Below are 18,883 nucleotides of genomic sequence, written 5' to 3'. Positions count from 1 at the left end.
AGAAAACGCTAGTGGGAGTTGTGTACAGACCACCAAACAGTAGTAGTGAGGTTGGGGACAGCATCAAACAAGAAGTTAGGGATGCATGCAATAAAGGTACAGCAGTTATCATGGGCGACTTTAATTTACATATAGATTGGGCTAACCAAACTGGTAGCAATACGATGGAGGAGGATTTCCTCGAGTGTATTAGGGATGGTTTTCTGGACCAATATGTTGAGGAACCAAATAAAGGGCTGGCCATCCTAGACTGGGTGATGTGTAATGAGAAAGGACTTGTTAGCAATCTTGTTGTGCGAGGCTCCTTGGGGAAGAGTGACCAGAATATAGTCTAATTCCTTATTAAGATGGAAAGTGACACAGTTAATTCAGAGACTAGGGCCCTGAACTTAAAGAAAGGTAACTTCGCTGGTATGACACGTGAATTGGCTAGAATAGAATCGCAAATGATACTTAGAGGGTTGACTGTGGATAGGCAATGGCAAACATTTAAAGATCACATGGATGAACTTCAATAATTGTACATCCCTGTCTGGAGTAAAAATAAAATGGGGAAGGTGGCTCAACCATGGCTTACAAGGGAAATTAAGGATAGTGGTAAATCCAAGGAAGAGGCATATAAATTGGCCAGAAAAAGTAGCAAACCTGAGGACTGGGAGAAATTTAGAATTCAGCAGAGGAGGACAAAGGGTTTAATTAGGAAGGGGAAAAGAGCATGAGAGGAAACTTGCCGGGAACATAAAAACTGACTGCAAAACATCCCAGAGTACTTAAGGAAGTGGCCCTAGAAATAGTGGATGCATTGGTGATCATTTTCCAACAGTCTATAGACTCTGGATCAGTTCCTATGGACTGGAGGGTAGCTAATGTAACACCACTTTTAAAAAAAGGAGGAAGAGAAAACGAGTAATTATAGACCAGTTAGCCTGACATCAGTAGTGGGGAATATGTTGGAATCAATTACTAAAGATGAAATAACAGCGCATTTGGAAAGCAGTGACAAGATCGGTCCAAGTCAACATGGATTTCTGAAAGGGAAATCATGCTTGACAAAACTTCTGAAATTTTTTGAGGATAGACTCGTAGAGTGGACAAGGGAGAGCCAGTGGATGTGATGTATTTGGATTTCAAAAAGCTTTTGACAAGGTCCCACACAAGAGATTGGTGTACAAAATTAAAGCACATGGCATTGGAGTAGTGAACTGGTTGGCAGACAGGAAGCCGAGAGTCGGGATAAATGGGTCCTTTTCAGAATGGCAGGCAGTGACTAGTGGGGTATTGCAGGGCTCAGTGCTGGGACCCCAGCTATTTACAATATACATTAATGAATTAGATGAAGGAATTGAGTATAATATCTCCAAGTTTGCAGATGACACTAAACTGGGTGGTGTTGTGAGCTGCGAGGACGACGCTAAAAGGCTGCAGGGTGACTTGGACAGGTTAGGTGAGTGGGCAAATGCATGGCAGATGCAGTATAATGTGGATAAATGTGAGGTTATCCACTTTGGTGGCAAAAACAGGAAGGCAGATTATTATCTGAATGGCAGCAAATTAGGAAAAGGGGAGGTGCAACGAGACCTGGGTGTCATGGTACATCAGTCATTGAAAGTTGGCATGCAGGTACAGCAGGCGGTGAAGGCAGCAAATGGCATGTTGGCCTTCATAGCTAGGGGTTTTGAGTATAGGAGCAGGGAGGTCTTACTGCAGTTCTACAGGGCCTTGGTGAGGCCTCCCGTGGAATACTGTGTTCAGTTTTGGTCTTCTAATCTCAGGAAGGACATTCTTGCTATTGATGGAGTGCAGCGAAGGTTCACCAGACTGATTCCAGGGATGGCTGGTCTGACATATGAGGAGAGATTGGATCGACTGGGCCGTTATTCACTGGAGTTTAGAAGGATGAGAGGGGATCTCATAGAAACATATAAAATTCTGACGGGACTGGACAGGTTAGATGCAGGAAGAATGTTCCCGATGTTGGCGAAGTCCAGAACCGGGGGACACAGTCTAAGGATAAGGGGTAAGCCATTTAGGACCGAGATGAGGAGAAACTTATTCACTCAGAGAGTTGTTAACCTGTGGAATTCCCTACCGCAGAGAGTTGTTGATGCCAGTTTGTTATATATATTCAAGAGGGAGTTAGATGTGGCCCTTATGGCTAAAGGGATGAAGGGGTATGGAGAGAGAAAGCAGGAAAGGGATACTGAGGTGAAAGATCAGCCATGATCTTACTGAATGGTGGTGCAGGCTCGAAGGGCCGAATGGCCTACTCCTGCACCTATTTTCTATGTTTCTATGTATCTATGTTTCTTTGAGGATGTAACGAACAGGGTGGATAAAGGGGAACCAGTGGCTGTGGTGTATTTGAACTTCCAGAAGGCATTTGACAAGGTGCCACATAAAAGGTTACTGCACAAGATAAAAGTTCATGGGGTTGGGGGCAATATATTAGCATGGATAGAGGATTGGCTAACTAACAGAAAACAGAGAGTCGGGATAAATGGTTCATTCTCGAGTTAGCAATCAGTAACTAGTGGGGTGCCGCAGGGATCAGTGCTGGGATCCCAACTATTTACAATCTATATTAACGACTTGGAAGAAGGGACTGAGTGTAATGTAGCCAAGTTTGCTGGCGATACAAAGATGGGAGGAAAAGCAATGTGTGAGGACACAAAAATCTGCAAAAGGACATAGACAGGCCAAGTGAATGGGCAAAAATTTGGCAGATGGAGCATAATGTTGGAAAGTGTGAAGTCATGCACTTTGGCAGAAAAAAATAAAAGAGCAAGTTATTATTTAAATAGAGAAAGATTGCAAAGTGCTGCAGTACAGCGGGACCTTGGGGTACTTGTGCATGAAACACAAAAGGATAGTGTGCAGGTAGAGCAAGTGATCAGGGAGGCCAGTGGAATCTTGGCTTTTATTGCAAAGGGGGTGGAGTATAAAAGCAGAGAGTATAAAATCAGGGAGGCCACACCTGGAATACTGCGTGCAGTTTTGGTTTCCATATTTACGAAAGGATATACTGCTTTGGAGGCAGCTCAGAAAAGGTTCACTAGGTTGATTCCAGAGATGAGGGGTTGACGTATGAGGAAAGGTGGAGTAGGTTGGGCCTCTACGCATTGGAATTCAGAAGGATGAGATGTGATCTTATCAAAACGTATAAGATTATGAGGGGGCTTGACAGGGTGGATGCAGAGAGGATGTTTCCACTAATAGGGGGGGACTAGAACTAGAGGGCATAATCTTAGAATAAGGAGCCGCCCATTTAAAACTGAGATGGAGAAGAAATTTCTTCTCTCAGAGGGTTGTAAATCTGTGGAATTCGTTGCCTCAGAGAGCTGTGGAAGCTGGGATATTGAATAAATTTAAGACAGAACTAGAAGTTTCTTAAACGATAAGGGAATAAGGGGTTATGGAGAGCGGGCAGGGAAGCGGACCTGAATCCATGATCGTATCAGCTATGATCGTATTAAATGGCAGAGCAGGCTCGAGGGACCGTAAGGCCTACTCCTGCTCCTACTTCTTATGTTCTTATGTAGATGAAGTAGGCCTTTTGAACCATTTGATCTCATCTGTCCAGAATATTCAACCTTCCCTTCTTACCAATATACCGAGAACGTTCATCTAAACAGGCAGACTGAACATCAGTGTTTAGCAACACACCCAAAGAATGGTACCTCCTGACAATGCAGACCTCCCTCAGGGTTGTACTGGAGTACTATGCACTCGAGTACCAATGTGGGACTTCAACCTTCTGACCCAGAGGCAAGAGTGCCACCAACTGAGCCAAGTTGGCTCAGTGAAAATGAAACTTTAAACAGTTTCTTTTAAAAGTACATAAACTGCACTAATTAAAAGGTTAATTCTAACTTTGTTTTCTGCTTCGGAAACTTTTGTAACAGTGTCTCCATTCAGCCACTGATATAACAATTCTCTTTATCCTTCGTTCGGCATATGAAATTAAATATATAATTCACTTGGAAATAACTTTTAATGTGAATGAGATGCTGACGGCAGATAAAATCTCTTTTGTTTTTGGTGGCCTTGGGTGTTTAAGCAGGAACACGCAATTATTTAATGTTGATTGCCCGACGTCATCAGAGGGTTGATGTCAGAGGATATAAAGCCCTGAACAATACTGAAAGATTTAGTGTGCAGAAACACAGAGTTGCAGCACTAGAGATAAATTCCACTGGATTCTTCACCTATAAAATATCTGCATGGAGACTTGGAGGAGCGAAGACAGGATTCTGCAGGCCAAAAAAATGGTAGGGTACATTTGCTTTTGGGAAGTTTTTTGACCCACACAGCAGAAAGCAAGACAAAATATTTTAAAATCGGAGCTACCAAAAATACTGAAATACGAAACAAATATACATAAAACAGTAAAGAAAAGCAGCGTCTTCCAAATACGATCTGGATTTTTATTTCAACTTCTATGATGAGATTGTGAATAACACCTTAACGTGAATATTATGCTCGAGTTTGTCATGCGAGTGCATTTTATTTGAGTAAAATGATTAAAAGTGAGAGGGACGCTCTGCATGCTTTCTGCAGTATCTGCGGGAACCAGTGCCAGTTTGTGGAGTATATGACAACAACACTGATGGTTATGAACAGGAAAAGAAAGCACTGGAGTCAAATGGAATAGGGTTCTGGAGTTTTAATTGTAACATGTATTCCTGTATCCCCCCTTCTATTTTTGTTAATTTTAAAGCCTAGAAATGACTGTTCGCGAGGTGAGTGGTTGAAAGCTGAATGCTTTTGTACAATGTTCCTCTCTCCACTATTTTAATGCAGGTGTTAGCTCACTTAATTTAAATGAGCTAGTGGACAGCGTGCAGTGAAATGTTACAGAACCTATTGTTTATCCACTAATACCAACAACACTAATTTCTCAGTTAATATTTCATTGTTTCTTTCACTGCAGTCATGTTTTTTTTCTAATTTTCCAACAAGAAGCTTGTCTAAATTGGGTAACATGTTTCCAGTTTTTGAAATACGGCATTATGACCTGTGACAACGTTAAAATGTTACACTAGGAGCTACAAGTATTAACATTTATAAGATAAAGTTCGTTCTATTCTAAAAGACACGCAGAGGAATGTTTTTTTTTAAATATTGCATTCCAGCTTTGTTTGCTTGAAATAATCATATAATGGTGGGTTTCTCTTTAATAGGCACCTTGCATGGAAATCTATGATTGGCAAAGGCACCGTCAAACTCAGAGAAGCACTGCTCACTTTTTGCTTTTAGTCGTTATCTATGGTAAGGTTTTACTCTCATGCTATAGCTCTACTGTGACCTTAGTGCTGGCATATATTTGGCAATCTTTTGCAGTTACTTCAGGAACACTACTCAATTTAACACTCTGTTTTCTTTCAATGCTGAACTACTGGAGAGAACAGCATGGGAAGAAAGATTAAAACGTGTGCCAGCAAGCAATAAGAGGGAAGTGCAGGAAACTTATTAGCCATTTCAATTCCAGGTCCCATTAATGGCAGCTCACAAAATTAATAAAATTACAAAAAGAACAGACAGTTCAGGGTGGAGTTATCGGGAGGAACAAATCTATGAAGAGATTTAAACACAAGGATGAGAATTTTAAATTGAAGGCATTGGGGACTGGGTATTAACGTAGTTCAGTAAGGAAAGGGTGCTGAGGGAATAAGACTTGGTGCACGATAGGCAGCTTGGATGACCATTTATATGGACAGATAATTCAAAAAGGCACCTGGATCTGTGAATAATTATGTAATGAGTTGACCCATGAAATTTGAGTGCTATTTGTACATTACCATGATGGGATTAGCTACAGTTCTTAATAATTTAGACCTGATTTACACCAGTAGAAGCAAATTGGCCCGGATATGTATTTGTCTACTATTGTCGCCAACAGTAATTAACAGCCTCATATGTTTAAAAGATTTAAGAAATGTTTGAAATGCATAATATACAAGTTGATTAGCATCTAAAAGAGGAAAATACAGGTAATATTTCAGTGTGATCTTTCATCAAAACTTAGTTCTAAAAGTTGTGTTTTTACAACATGAATTCACCCTTAGCCACCCTAAAGATACTTTAAAATAAAAGTTTTGTTAAATCAGCATATACTCAATGTAGGTAATTCACAATCTGGCTCTGGGTTACCATGGGGTCTGGGACAGGGCGGGACAGATATAATATTGAGCCACTTTTGATCTGTGAGTGTGAAAAGCAGTGCCAGTTGTGATTATTGCTAAGTGTGTGTTGTAAACGGTTTAACTTCACATATTAATGGGATGTATCTGGGGTTAGATTTGCAATGAAAGGAAGTGGATCCTGTAAAATAGTACTGAAGTCTCCATAGCTTTTTTATTTTTGCAGTAAAATATCTGTGACCCTTGCTGGGCAAACTAATGTTGGCATAAAGGGCAGAATTACAATAGGCTCCAAAATACCAGAAAATGCACCAAAAACGTGTAAAAAAATCTGTTCAAGAAAAGAGGAGAAAATATTTTCTCTGCTAGAAAATAAATCTCAAACCTTCAGTACTGCCATCTCACTCATAATCCCTAAATGCACTCTAGTAAACTTCATTATTGTCTAGTTCTTTCCCTCTGCAATAAAAATTATAGCTGTTCAATACACCTGCAGCTTAAGTTGTGACGAGCCCATGTCCTGCTGTACTTTCAATCAAACCCCTCTTCTTTGCACATCATAAGGCTTATAGCCAGACCATGTTGAGCTTTTTTGGGAGCTATATCAAATTCACTGTGGTTTGTAGTGTGGGGGTAGTTTAAGTTCCTTGGTGATTTAAGAACACTAGCCTATATTTTCCAGTCAACTGCATTTTAACACATTTATGGGATAACACTAGTATTAAACACCATCTATTGGAAAATCTTGGTTACTGTTGCCTCATTTCTGTAGTTAGTGTATTTAGTATCAGATTTCAGATTCTAATTTCTAATCTGATGTCAACAATTTTCCTAGATAATACTTGTTAACCACTATTTTTTTTTAAATGGCCTTTTTAAAGTCCCTCCGTGAATCTCCTTTCTTTCTACTGGGTGGGAGAGACCTCATGGGCTGTAGACTTCTGTCATAAATACCACTTAATGATTCTTCAACAGGAGATGAACCATTGGGCAGGTAGCCTGGTCCAGCCAGCTTTTTCTCTCCCACCTGGACCCCTCTCCCCTCAGGATAGCATACTCTACTGTTCTTGCTGAGAATTTCAATGCTCAATGAACATTAGTGAATACCAGTGGCAATCTAGATTTAGATTCAAATTTTTAACATTCTGCTTAAGCATGCAACAGTCTAGTGGAACTGATCATATGAATTGCGATGTGTTTATCGTTCAGGTGTTACAGGGAAATGTATTATCTTCACAGAACTAGCAATTTGGGAAGGAGTCCACAGCTGGAACTATAGCTATTCAATAATAGATATGACATGGCCAGCTGCCAGAGAATTCTGCCGAGAGTCCTTCACTGACCTGGTTTCAATTCAGAACAGTGAAGAAAACAAACATCTGAATATGGTTACTCCAAGACATCCAAGTTACTACTGGATTGGAATAAGAAAGAGTCGTGGAGTTTGGACCTGGGTTGGAACGAACAAATCACTGGATAAAGAGGCAGAAAACTGGGCTGAAGGTGAACCAACTCCTGGGGTGGAAGATTGTGTAGAAATTTATATAAAGAGACTGAAAGATGCTGGAAAATGGAATAATGATCCCTGTGAAAAACAGAAACGAGCAATATGCTATTTAGGTAAGATCAAAACCTTATTGCAATTATCAGAGCTTGGTGACTATGATGAGTGATCTTCGAACATTTAATGTTTGCACAACTCCAAACCCTAACTGAGCTCACAACTAAAATATTTTGTATGGAAATTTCTGGAAGGATCACCGTTCAGTTAATAGTCCGTCTCTCTGTTTTTACCACCAAAGTGGATAACCTCACATTTATCCACATTATACTTCATCTGCCATGCATTTGCCCACTCACCGAACCTATCCAAGTCGCACTGCAGCCTCATAGCATCCTCCTCGCAGCTCACACTGCCACCTATCTTAGTGTCATCCGCAAATTTGGAGATACTACATTTAATCCCCTCATCTAAATCATTAATGTACAGTGTAAACAGCTGGGGCCCCAGCACAGAACCTTGCGGTACCCCACTAGTCACCGCCTGCCATTCTGAAAAGTACACATTTACTCCTACTCTTTGCTTCCTGTCTGACAACCAGTTCTCAATCCATGTCAGCACACTACCCCCAATCCCATGTGCTTTAACTTTGCACATTAATCTCTTGTGTGGGACCTTGTCGAAAGCCTTCTGAAAGTCCAAATATACCACATCAACTCCTCCACCGTATTGCTTCCAGTTTGGTTAGCCCAATCTATGTGCATATTAAAGTCACCCATTATAACTGCTGCACCCTTATTGCATGCACCCCTAATTTCCTGTTTGATGCCCTCCCCAACATTACTACTACTGTTTGGAGGTCTGTACACAACTCCCACTAATGTTTTTTGCCCTTTGGTGTTCTGCAGCTCTACCCATATAGATTCCACATCATCCAAGCTAATGTCCATTCTAACTATTGCATTAATCTCTTCTTTAACCAGTAATGCTACCCCACCTCCTTTTCCTTTTATTCTATCCTTCCTGAATGTTGAATACCCCTGGATGTTGAGTTCCCAGCCCTGATCATCCTGGAGCCACGTCTCCGTAATCCCAATCACATCATATTTGTTAACATCTATTTGCACAGTTAATTCATCTACCTTATTATGGATACTCCTTGCATTAAGACACAAAGCCTTCAGGCTTGTTTTTTTAACACCCTTTTTCCTTTTAGAATTTTGCTGTACAGTGGCCCTTTTTGTTTTTTGTCTTGGGTTTCTCTGCCCTCCACTTTTCCTCATCTCCTTTCTGTCTTTTGCTTTTGTCTCCTTTTTGTTTCCCTCTGTCTCCCTGCATTGATTCCCATCCCCCTATCATATTAGTTTAACTCCTCCCCAACAGCACGAGCAAACATTCCCCCTAGGACATTGGTTCCGGTCATGCCCAGGTGCAGATCATCCGCTTTGTACTGGTCCCACCTCCCCCAGAACCAGTTCCAATGCCCCAGGAATTTGAATCCCTCCCTGCTGCACCACTGCTCAAGCCATGTATTCATCTGTGCTATCCTGCGATTCCTACTCTGACTAGCACGTGGCACTGGTAGCAATCCCGAGATTACTACTTTTGAGGTCCTACTTTTTAATTTAGCTCCTAAAATTTGTTTCGTAGGACCTTATCCCTTTTTTTTAACCTGTCGTTGGTACCAATGTGCACCACGACAACTGGCTGTTCTCCCTCCTTTTTTAGAATGTCCTGCACCCGCTCAGAGACATCCTTGACCCTTTCACCAGGGAGGCAACATGCCATCCTGGAGTCTCGGTTGCGGCCGCAGAAACGCCTATCTATTCCCCTTACAATTGAATCCCCTATCACTATCGCTCTCCCACTCTTTTTCCTTTCCTCCTGTTCAACAGAGCCAGCCACAGTGCTGCCCTCCCCTGATGAGTCATCCCCCTCAACAGTACTCAAAGCAGTGTATCTGTTTTGCAGGGGGATGACCACAGGGGACCCCTGCACTACCTTCTTTGCACTGCTCTTCCTGCTGGTCTTCCATTCCCTATCTGGCTGTGGACCCTTCACCTGCGGTAAGACCAACTCGCTACACGTGCTACTCACGTCATTCTCAGCATCGTGGATGCTCCAGAGTGAATCCACCCTCAGCTCCAACTCCGCAACGCGGTCCGTCAGGAGCTGGAGGCGGATACAATTCCCGCACACGTAGTCGTCAGGAACACTGGTGTTGTCCCCGAGTTCCCACATGGTACAGAAGGAGCATAACACGTGATCGAGCTGTCTTGCCATGACTTAACCCTTAGATAGGCAACAACAATGCTAAAGTTTACTCACTGTTATAGAAGAGAAGAAAGAAAAACTACTCACCAATCACCAGCCAATCACTTACCCCCTTGGCTGTGACGTCACCTTTCTGTTTCTTTCTACTTCTTTTTGGCCTTTTCCCTGTAGCTGCACAAGTACGCCTCTCGCTGCCGCTGGGCCTTTTATAGGCCTCCGACCCCGGACTCGCGCCTCACCAACTGCCGCCGCCTCTCGCTGCCGCCGGGCCTTTTATAGGCCTCCGACCCCGGACTCGCGCCTCACCAACTACTGCCGCCTCTCGTTGCCGATTTGGACGAGGGGATTAAATGTAGTATCTCCAAATTTGCGGATGACACTAAATTGGGTGGCAGTGTGAGCTGCGAGGAGGATGCTATGAGGCTGCAGAGCGACTTGGATAGATTAGGTGAGTGGGCAAATGCATGGCAGATGAAGTATAATGTGGATAAATATGAGGTTATCCACTTTTGTGGTAAAAACAGAGAGACAGACTATTATCTGAATCTGAATTAGGAAAAGGGGAGTTGCAACAAGACCTGGGTGTCATGGTACATCAGTCATTGAAGGTTGGCATGCAGGTACAGCAGGCGGTTAAGAAAGCAAATGGCATGTTGGCCTTCATATCGAGGGGATTTGAGTACAGGGGCAGGGAGGTATTGCTACAGTTGTACAGGGCCTTGGTGAGGCCACACCTGGAGTATTGTGTACAGTTTTGGTCTCCTAACTTGACGAAGGACATTCTTGCTATTGAGGGAGTGCAGCGAAGGTTCACCAGACTGATTCCCGGGATGGCGGGACTGACATATCAAGAAAGGCTGGATCAACTGGGCTTGTATTCACTGGAGTTCAGAAGAATGAGGGGATCTCATAGAAACGTTTAAAATTCTGATGGGTTTAGACAGGTTAGATGCATGAAGAATGTTCCCAATGTTGGGGAAGTCCAGAACCAGGGGTCACAATCTAAGGATAAGGGGTAAGCCATTTAGGACCGAGATGAGGAGAAACATCTTCACCCAGAGAGTGGTGAACCTGTGGAATTCTCTACCAGAGAATGTTGTTGAGGCCAATTCACTAAATATATTCAAAAAAGAGTTAGATGTAGTCCTTACCACTAAGGGGATCAAGGGGTATGGTGAGAAAGCAGGAATGGGGTACTGAAGTTGCATGTTCAGCCATGAACTCATTGAATGGCGGTGCAGGCTCGAAGGGCCGAATGGCCTACTCCTGCACCTATTTTCGATGTTTCTATGTGTGCTGAAAACTGGCTTTTGCGATGCTTTCCCGGGTCCATAGACACTTCAGGAAGGCGGGATTTCCAGGCCACTATAAATTATTTAAAAGTTTAGAATATGGAATCTCTCTCTCTTTCTTCGATAAGATAAAGGGAAAAACATATTGGGGTCGAAATTCGTGTAGACCCTTTTTCGAGCCGCCGTGATGCCAGCAGTCATGTGGGTGGGACAAGAATAGTAAATTGATTGGGGACCCGCATTATAAATGAAATAAGCGGGCTGCCATCTTTAGTCCTGCTGCTGACTGGCAGATCATCTAATCGGAGCTTTCAATTTCCAGCATTCCTGCTGCTACTTAAAGGCAGCCTGTAGCTCTTAAAGGGGACGTGCACTTTGTCTGCAGGCAACCGGGAGTCAGGAGATGGCAGGAGACTTCAAGGGCCCTTCACTTTTCCGACACTGCAATGTGGATGAGGCAGCAGGACGAGGAATGTCCTCTTCCCACCAAGTGGCAGGAAGTTACCCTACCAAGCTGCTTGGCAGCAGTGGGCACAGATGGTGGAGGGTGTGAATGCCATTAGCATCGCCGCACTAAACTGCCCCCAATGTAGGAATGACTTGCTGAGGTTTTTACGTAAGACTCCTAACTCCAATTTCCCATCACTCTCTGCAAAAGCCTGCACTACCTGAAGTCTCAGCACTCACCACTCTTCCCTCCCCCAAGTACCAGCACTCTCCTCCATTCACTGCAACACACTGCACTCCACCTCCTTCTGCTCCTAATGCCACTTTTCATCTTATACTCTCCTCACTAGTACTGCCTTCACCTTATCACAGCTCTTTTACCCTTTACACTCTAGCACCACTATTCGACCTTGATGTGCACATCCTTAAACCATCTCACTTGGTGACTACTAACTAACTCTCTCCTATCTTGCAGGCAAAGCTGGTTATCAATAAGAGAGGCGGCAAAGACAGGAGGGGCATGTCCTCTCCCCACTCTAAGAGCCAGTCATGGAGATCGTGGGATGGGTCGGGTCTGGGGCGTTATGACTGACCAAGCTGGAGGACACATCCCTTCACCCTCAGACCCTAAGCATCACAAGGTGCAGCTGCTTCCAGCAGCCACTCATCTGTCTTTGCTTATCCTTCCCACTAAATTCCCTCTCTTCCCTGTCAGGTCAATAAAATGTAGAGTGCCCAAAGGATGAGGAGCTGACAGAAAGCATCACCAAAGACGGCAAAGAGCTATTTGAACTTATTTTAGCAAGCACCGGGTCAGTAGCTGGTACTTTGTATACATTGGAGAATAGGTTAGATAAATCTGCACTGGGAGAATCACCAAGCACTACAGTGAAGGAGCATGGGTGGGGGATGGGACCGTCCAGGAAGCAGCAAACTGGAGGGAAAGTATACATCATAGCTCTGCTGCGAAGAGCAGAGATGAAGATCTTGAGGATGCAGCCTTCATTCAAACACTGATCTGCATGCCCCAGGACCTTTTAAGTGCAGCCTGCCAGAGAGCTGGGGCACAATGGCACAGAGCATGGAACAGTTCAGCTCTAGCTTCTGTGGGGTCATCCAGTAAGGCACTTAGACCATGCAGACAACCATGGAGTGAGTGGTCAGCTCTATGAACACTATAGCGGGGCCCACAATGATGGAGTCTCTGGTGACAGCTCCACTGGGAGCTCCGACTGCTGCCATCGTGGCCCTCACGTTTAGCGTCTCAGTCTTTCAATCCATGAATGAGAGCATGGATAGGAGTGTGGAGAGTATGGATAGGGGCTGCTAGAGAATCGCTACACTTCATGGCCTCTGTTCTTACAGAGTTGAGGGCCTGCAGAGACACATCCTCATGACACTTGCATTGGTTCCATGGGAAAGGCTCATGTTGTCCTCTCTCAGGTTGACAGCATGCGTGCTCCCCTGCTTGCCTGTGAACCAGTGCCTTTATTGGACCCACAGAGCCAGCTGGCCAAGATTTCCCCGACCGACGCTGAGGCACATCAGCCTGCACCTGGTCCCTCAACACTCAGAGCTGCTCAAAGTTGCCCACCACAATGATCTCTAGTGTCTTCAGTGAATGATCAGCAGCCTCCAAATGGCATAGTTCTGTAGCATACAGAAACCACTGCAAATCTGGAGACTTGTTTGAGACTATACTGCAGGACTCCACTGAATCGGTCCAGGCACCGGAACCTTTGTTTGAGGATGCCTATGGGTTGCTCAATGTGAGCTCGTTCTTGTGGCGTTCTTGTATTGGTGCTCCACATCTGTGCCCTGGCTCCTGACAGGAGTTATGAGCTCGGTGTCGAGGGGCATCGCCTGTCTTCAAGGAGCCAGCCTGGTGCCTGCTGATCTGGGTCAAAAACATGGGGGATTGAGGACTAAAGCAGTATGAAAGCATCAGGACTACTGTCAGGATACTGCGCACAGACCTGTATTATTCACTGCCTGTGATCACACACCAGCAGAATATTCTACAAGTAGAATTCCTTCCTTTTATAAAACATGGCTGGTTTGTGAAGGGGTGCGCAGTCAGTGAGACCATGGAAAAGGGGTGCGCAGTCAGTGAGACCATGCACCTGGAGAAATCCAGTGATACTGGCATATCTGGGACCTCTCCCCTCCTGATCAGCAGCTTCTATGGGGAAGGTGAGGTATTACACTCTCCTTGCAAAGAGGGCATCCATCACCCGACTGATGTTGCTGATGTCAACTGTTGCAGCCTGGAATGAGGCTGTGGCATAGAAGTTAAGAGCCATCATTATCTTCACAGACCCCTTTGCGCCATGTTTCTCTAGGCGGGTATAAGAAAGCGCAAATGAAAAGCTCCCAAGGATCAATTTCGGAAAGGGGTCCTAATTCAACACAGGACACAAGATCTCGATTGACATATTTTAATGAGGCCAGCAATCAATTCAGGCAGTTGCCAAGTCTGCTTTTAACAATATGACAGTGGCCATTATTTTGTGCACACTTCTGGTGTGAGATATCTGATGGCAAAATTTGAAATAAAACAGAAAATGCTGGAAATACTCAGCATGTCAGGCAGTAACTGTGGAGAGAGAAAGAGAGTTAACATTTCAGGTCAATGACCTTTCATCAGACTGCTTGACCAGCTGAGTATTTCTAGAATTTTCTTTTTTTCTTTCAGATTTCCAGCAACCGCAGCATCTTGCTTTTGCGAAATTTGTAAGTCCAACACTGAATTCACTCTACAAAATTGGTAGGATGCGAAGGAATTTCTAACCCATTGTCTCATAGGCGATTCATTTTTCAGTTCTAATTTCCAACCCATCTCTTTCTGTCTCAGTTTTATTTATTGATGATGATCAGGTCAATGCCCCTCAGAAAACTCTTGTTCCCTTTAAGCAGTAAATATGCTGTGCTGGACACTATGTTGAAAGCAAGACACGTCGCACACAATGTCCTACTGTAACTCATTCTTTCCCAAAATTGAGAAACTTCTTAGGACAAGAACTGCACAGCCCTGCTGCCAGTGCGAACCTTCATTAGATGTGAGTGAGGACCAGAGATATCATCCACGATTTTGCCTACCGAGGCAGACGAAGTCGGTGGTGGGGTCTGACCCTACTCCTGTCTCCATCCCGGCCTCCCACACTATTTTCTCCTGATTGGGCTTGTTAAGCCCATCCAGTGCAGTTCCTGGCCAATTAAAAGGAAGCGGGTCTGATGACATCACTTGATGATGCGTCATCAGCCGGTTTCCTTAAAGGGACCATGCGCAAATTTATTTTGACAGTTTGCTGTCAGTGTTCTACAGCATTGAGCTGCTACAAACACTGACATGCACTGCACAAAGGTGCAGGGTTGCACCCAGGCTCTCCCATGACTCCATTCATAAGTTATGGAAGGCGTCACAGCAAGCAGGGAGGTTCTCTTCTAATGGGCAGAAGAAACCTCCCCAGGAGACCAATGAAGCCTGGTTGCACATTGCACAGGAGGGCACAAGCATAGATGTCGTCAGGAGGACCAGGCTGCAGAGGCACAAACATTTCAATGATCTCAGAAGATCACTAAACGTTACTGCAAAGCCACACTCAACTTCATCCTGCTGTGCCACTCATCACATCCCCATCACGCTGCCTTCCTTACACTACTCCTGCACATCCTTACTCACACCAACTTACCTTGCACCTCCACCCATCTCTCTCTCACTATGTTCATTATCACACTCACCCTCATCCTAGTGCAAGCATACCAACGAACAGCACACAAGAGTAAGCACTTGGCTACTATCACCAATGTTCATATAAAGTTTCTGTTAATGTGCTGTCAAACATTGAAATCTTTATTTTCAACACTTTGCCTTCTTGGACAGATTTGTGTGCACCTTTGGAAGTGGCTTAGTGAATTGCAGTGAATGTGAAACATAAGAGTACCCCCCCCGCAATGGTGATGTGTGAAAGGAATGGCTTGGGCATTATAGGAATGCTTTATGATGCTGGTGTGGGGTGGTGCCAACCTGGTGTATTATGTGTCAGCCAGGCTGTACAGAGTTAAGGGAAGTAAATCTGGCCATGGCGAGACCATCCCTGGCGTCCTGGGCAGCAATGTGGTCGGGTGCTGATGCCGTGTCCCGTGCAGGATCAGTTGATTGCGGAGAAGGTTGGTGTTGTTGTTGGTGCTGCTGGTATGTCTGGTGCTGCTGATGTTGGGGCTGATCGTGGTGGGATTCTGAGGACCAAGGTGAGATAGTTTCAAGGTCACCGATGCTAATATAATAGATGGCAGGTGAAATTGAGATGACAGAAGTGATGTCAATGGTGAGAGAGGTTACTCCAATGAGGTGACACTGGATAGAGAGGTTGCTCCAAACACCTGCAACCTGCATAAAGCTCAATGTGCCTTCCAAATGCAGTAAAGTAAGAGCCTTTGGCAAACCTGGTAAAATTGTAAGTTCAGCTCAAAGTTTTCTTTAATAGCCTCTTAACAAGGTCTTAATCACCTAAATTGATAGAGAGATTGTAGCCATGATTGTTTTCTCTATGCCCATATCTATTAAGGCACAACATCAGTATCAAAGCCTTGCAATTTCTTCCCTCACACTTCACTTTCCTACACAAGCTTGCTGCAACACGACTACTACTTTTGTGATTTACCTCATCGCTTTTAGGCTTCAACTTTGGGGTTAACTGCAAGTTTTGACACTTCATCGTGGGTTTTTCCATTGAAAAAAGTTTCATAATTTCAAAAGATCAAAATATCAAATTGAAAATTCTGCTTTATATATCTTCAAATAAACAATATAAACTACAAGGCCAAAAGAGAAGTGCAATACATCTGGGTACAGTACTATAATGGTTAGATACCACAAGTGCCTTGTAAAGGGTGGTCAAGAGTCAAGCACATTCGTGTTGGACTGGAGTCACATATAGGCCTGACCGGGTAAGGACGCCTGGTTTCCTTCCCTAAAGGACATTAGTGAACAGATATGACAATCCAACAGCTTCACAGTCACTTTTACTAATACCAGTTATTTTCTTCCAGATTATTATTTTTTTTTTTTAAACTGAATTCAAGTTCTCAAATAACCTTGCCAGGGTCAGATTCTCTGAATTATTAGTCCAGGCTTCCAGATTACTAGTTGGCATAATAAGAAGTTGCAGCAGAAGTCTGCAGCTCACTTCTCTAAGCTCTCGTGACACAGATAGGCTTCCTATTCATTTCAGTTTGGAGCTCATGTGGCATGTTGGACACAATATGTTGACAGGAGATTTATCACAGCAAACCAACAGCTCAGACAACATAATGGCTGAGTACAGAGCAGAACTCCTCAGAAAACTACCCTATTCTGGCAAGTACAATTTACAACCATGGGGATAGTTCTTCTGTCTGCTACATGCACCAAAATCTTAAATCTGGAGTTATGATTTCATGTCAAGATAAATCTTTCCCTCGTATACTCTTAAACGACTGCATAGTCATCTACACAACAGTGCTGCTAGTTCCACAAACCATGTAGCTAGAATGGGGGGAGAGAGGAACAGAGAAAGAAAGAGAGATACTAAATCATAAAGGAGACACCTCCAAGGCAAACTTGAGAGGGTGATTTCTGCAGATAATCTGCAAACTATGACATTGGCAGTAATTGATTGCACAACCTTTCTTCCTCCCCCAAACCCTCCACAACCCCGGTTTACAGCAGGGTGCACTCACACAGCTGCTTTGAAAAAAGATTTAAAAACTTTTATTTTGTTCCAGTATAACCAGTAATGTTTATCATTCCCAGGTTAATAAATGCAGGAACCTTGAATCTGGAATTGTCTGCATCAGTAAAGCCAAACTGATAACTCACTTTCATGGTGTGTTATATAGTTCATGCTAATGAGCCTCGATTTCAGTTTCATTACAAAATTCCAATTTTTTACAAAGTTACAGAAATAGAAAAAGAGACCTCTAGAGGTTTAATATCTTGATAACACGTTAACTGGTGCACTCAAAATAACGTTGTGCTATTCCACCAGCTAATAAAATAAAGGGACTATTTGTACTGTACCTTTTCTGTCCTTCTGCGCCTACGTTCTCTCGAGACTCCTCCATCGATGCCTCCTGCCCAAAACCAGAGGTGGGACCCCGAACTGGAAGTGGGGCCCTGCAATCAGTCCGACCACGTTGTTGCTCCACGGATTGTTCGACCGGGCCGCCGGCTCCTCCGGCCGACCGCGCCTCCCGCTGAGCGGCAAGCCGCCGAGCCTCCGGCTGAGCGGCAGCAGGGGGAGAGCGGTGGCCGTGGGAGAGAGAGAGAGACAGAGAGATAGAAAGAGCCTGGGGGGTGCGGGAGAGAAAGAGAGAGAGTCTGGGGGTGGAATCAGAGGGGAGAGGTTCTTCCAACCGCCTTTACACCCACACCCGATTTCTCGGAAAGCTCGGTGCGTGTATTACAAGGTATATCGTTGGAGTGGATGAGATACAGAAGTCATGACACTTACTATTCACTTCATACCCAATAAACCTATTAACAATCCGCATACAATGCCCCCCATCTACGGCGGGGGGGGGGGGTGGGGGTGGAGTGGGTAAGGTTATGCGCTTGGGTAAGGGACTTGGGCTGGGGGAGGGATGCACTTGCACTGGGGTAAGGGACTTGGGCTGGAACTTGGTGACTTTTGGGGAGATAGAAACATAGAAAATAGGTGCAGGAGTAGGCCATTCGGCCCTTCGAGCCTGCACCGCCATTCAATATGATCATGGCTGATCAATCCTCAGTGGCTTCTGAAGTCAAAATGGATCGACTTACAATTTGCAAAGTCAGTCAGAACTTGGACTGGGCGGTTCCAATTACAAACTTCAGGGTGTGGCTTATCCTCCAAGGGGACCAATCAGCAATAGGTCAAGTTATATTGGGGAGCCAATCACAGACAAGGTGGCCATTTTGGCAGTACAAATAGACGCATCCTAAAATAAAAGGGGTAATGACTATTATGATGGCCCAACATTTTTTTATGCATATGCATTAACAATTTCACGGCCAGAAGTAAAATACTTCTTGAAACTATTTATTACCGTAGAGATTACACTATCTTTAAATCTAGCACGTTGGCTTGTCTACATAAGAAATCTTAATTATTTAGAATTATACTGGGTTGCAAGTAAAATTAAATTCTCAATGTTCTACCCATTACTGTTTACATCACAATGCCTGTAAACATATTTTCCTGAACATA

General features: G+C 44.0%; 1 protein-coding gene across 1 annotated transcript in view; it reads left to right on the top strand.

Moving 5' to 3' along the window:
- LOC139269145 (sushi, von Willebrand factor type A, EGF and pentraxin domain-containing protein 1-like) overlaps nt 1-18,883 on the top strand; it is a 92,578-nt gene that overhangs the window by 54,293 nt on the left and 19,402 nt on the right. Inside the window, exons 16-17 of the mRNA XM_070888246.1 lie at nt 5,181-5,268; nt 7,380-7,760. Of these exons, the coding sequence (XP_070744347.1) occupies nt 5,181-5,268; nt 7,380-7,760 (469 nt within the window). The remainder of the gene's footprint in view (nt 1-5,180; nt 5,269-7,379; nt 7,761-18,883) is intronic.

This window comes from Pristiophorus japonicus, chromosome 8 (genome assembly GCF_044704955.1).
Source record: "Pristiophorus japonicus isolate sPriJap1 chromosome 8, sPriJap1.hap1, whole genome shotgun sequence".
Taxonomy (NCBI): domain Eukaryota; kingdom Metazoa; phylum Chordata; class Chondrichthyes; family Pristiophoridae; genus Pristiophorus; species Pristiophorus japonicus.
This window is presented reverse-complemented; position numbering and strand designations above follow the sequence as displayed.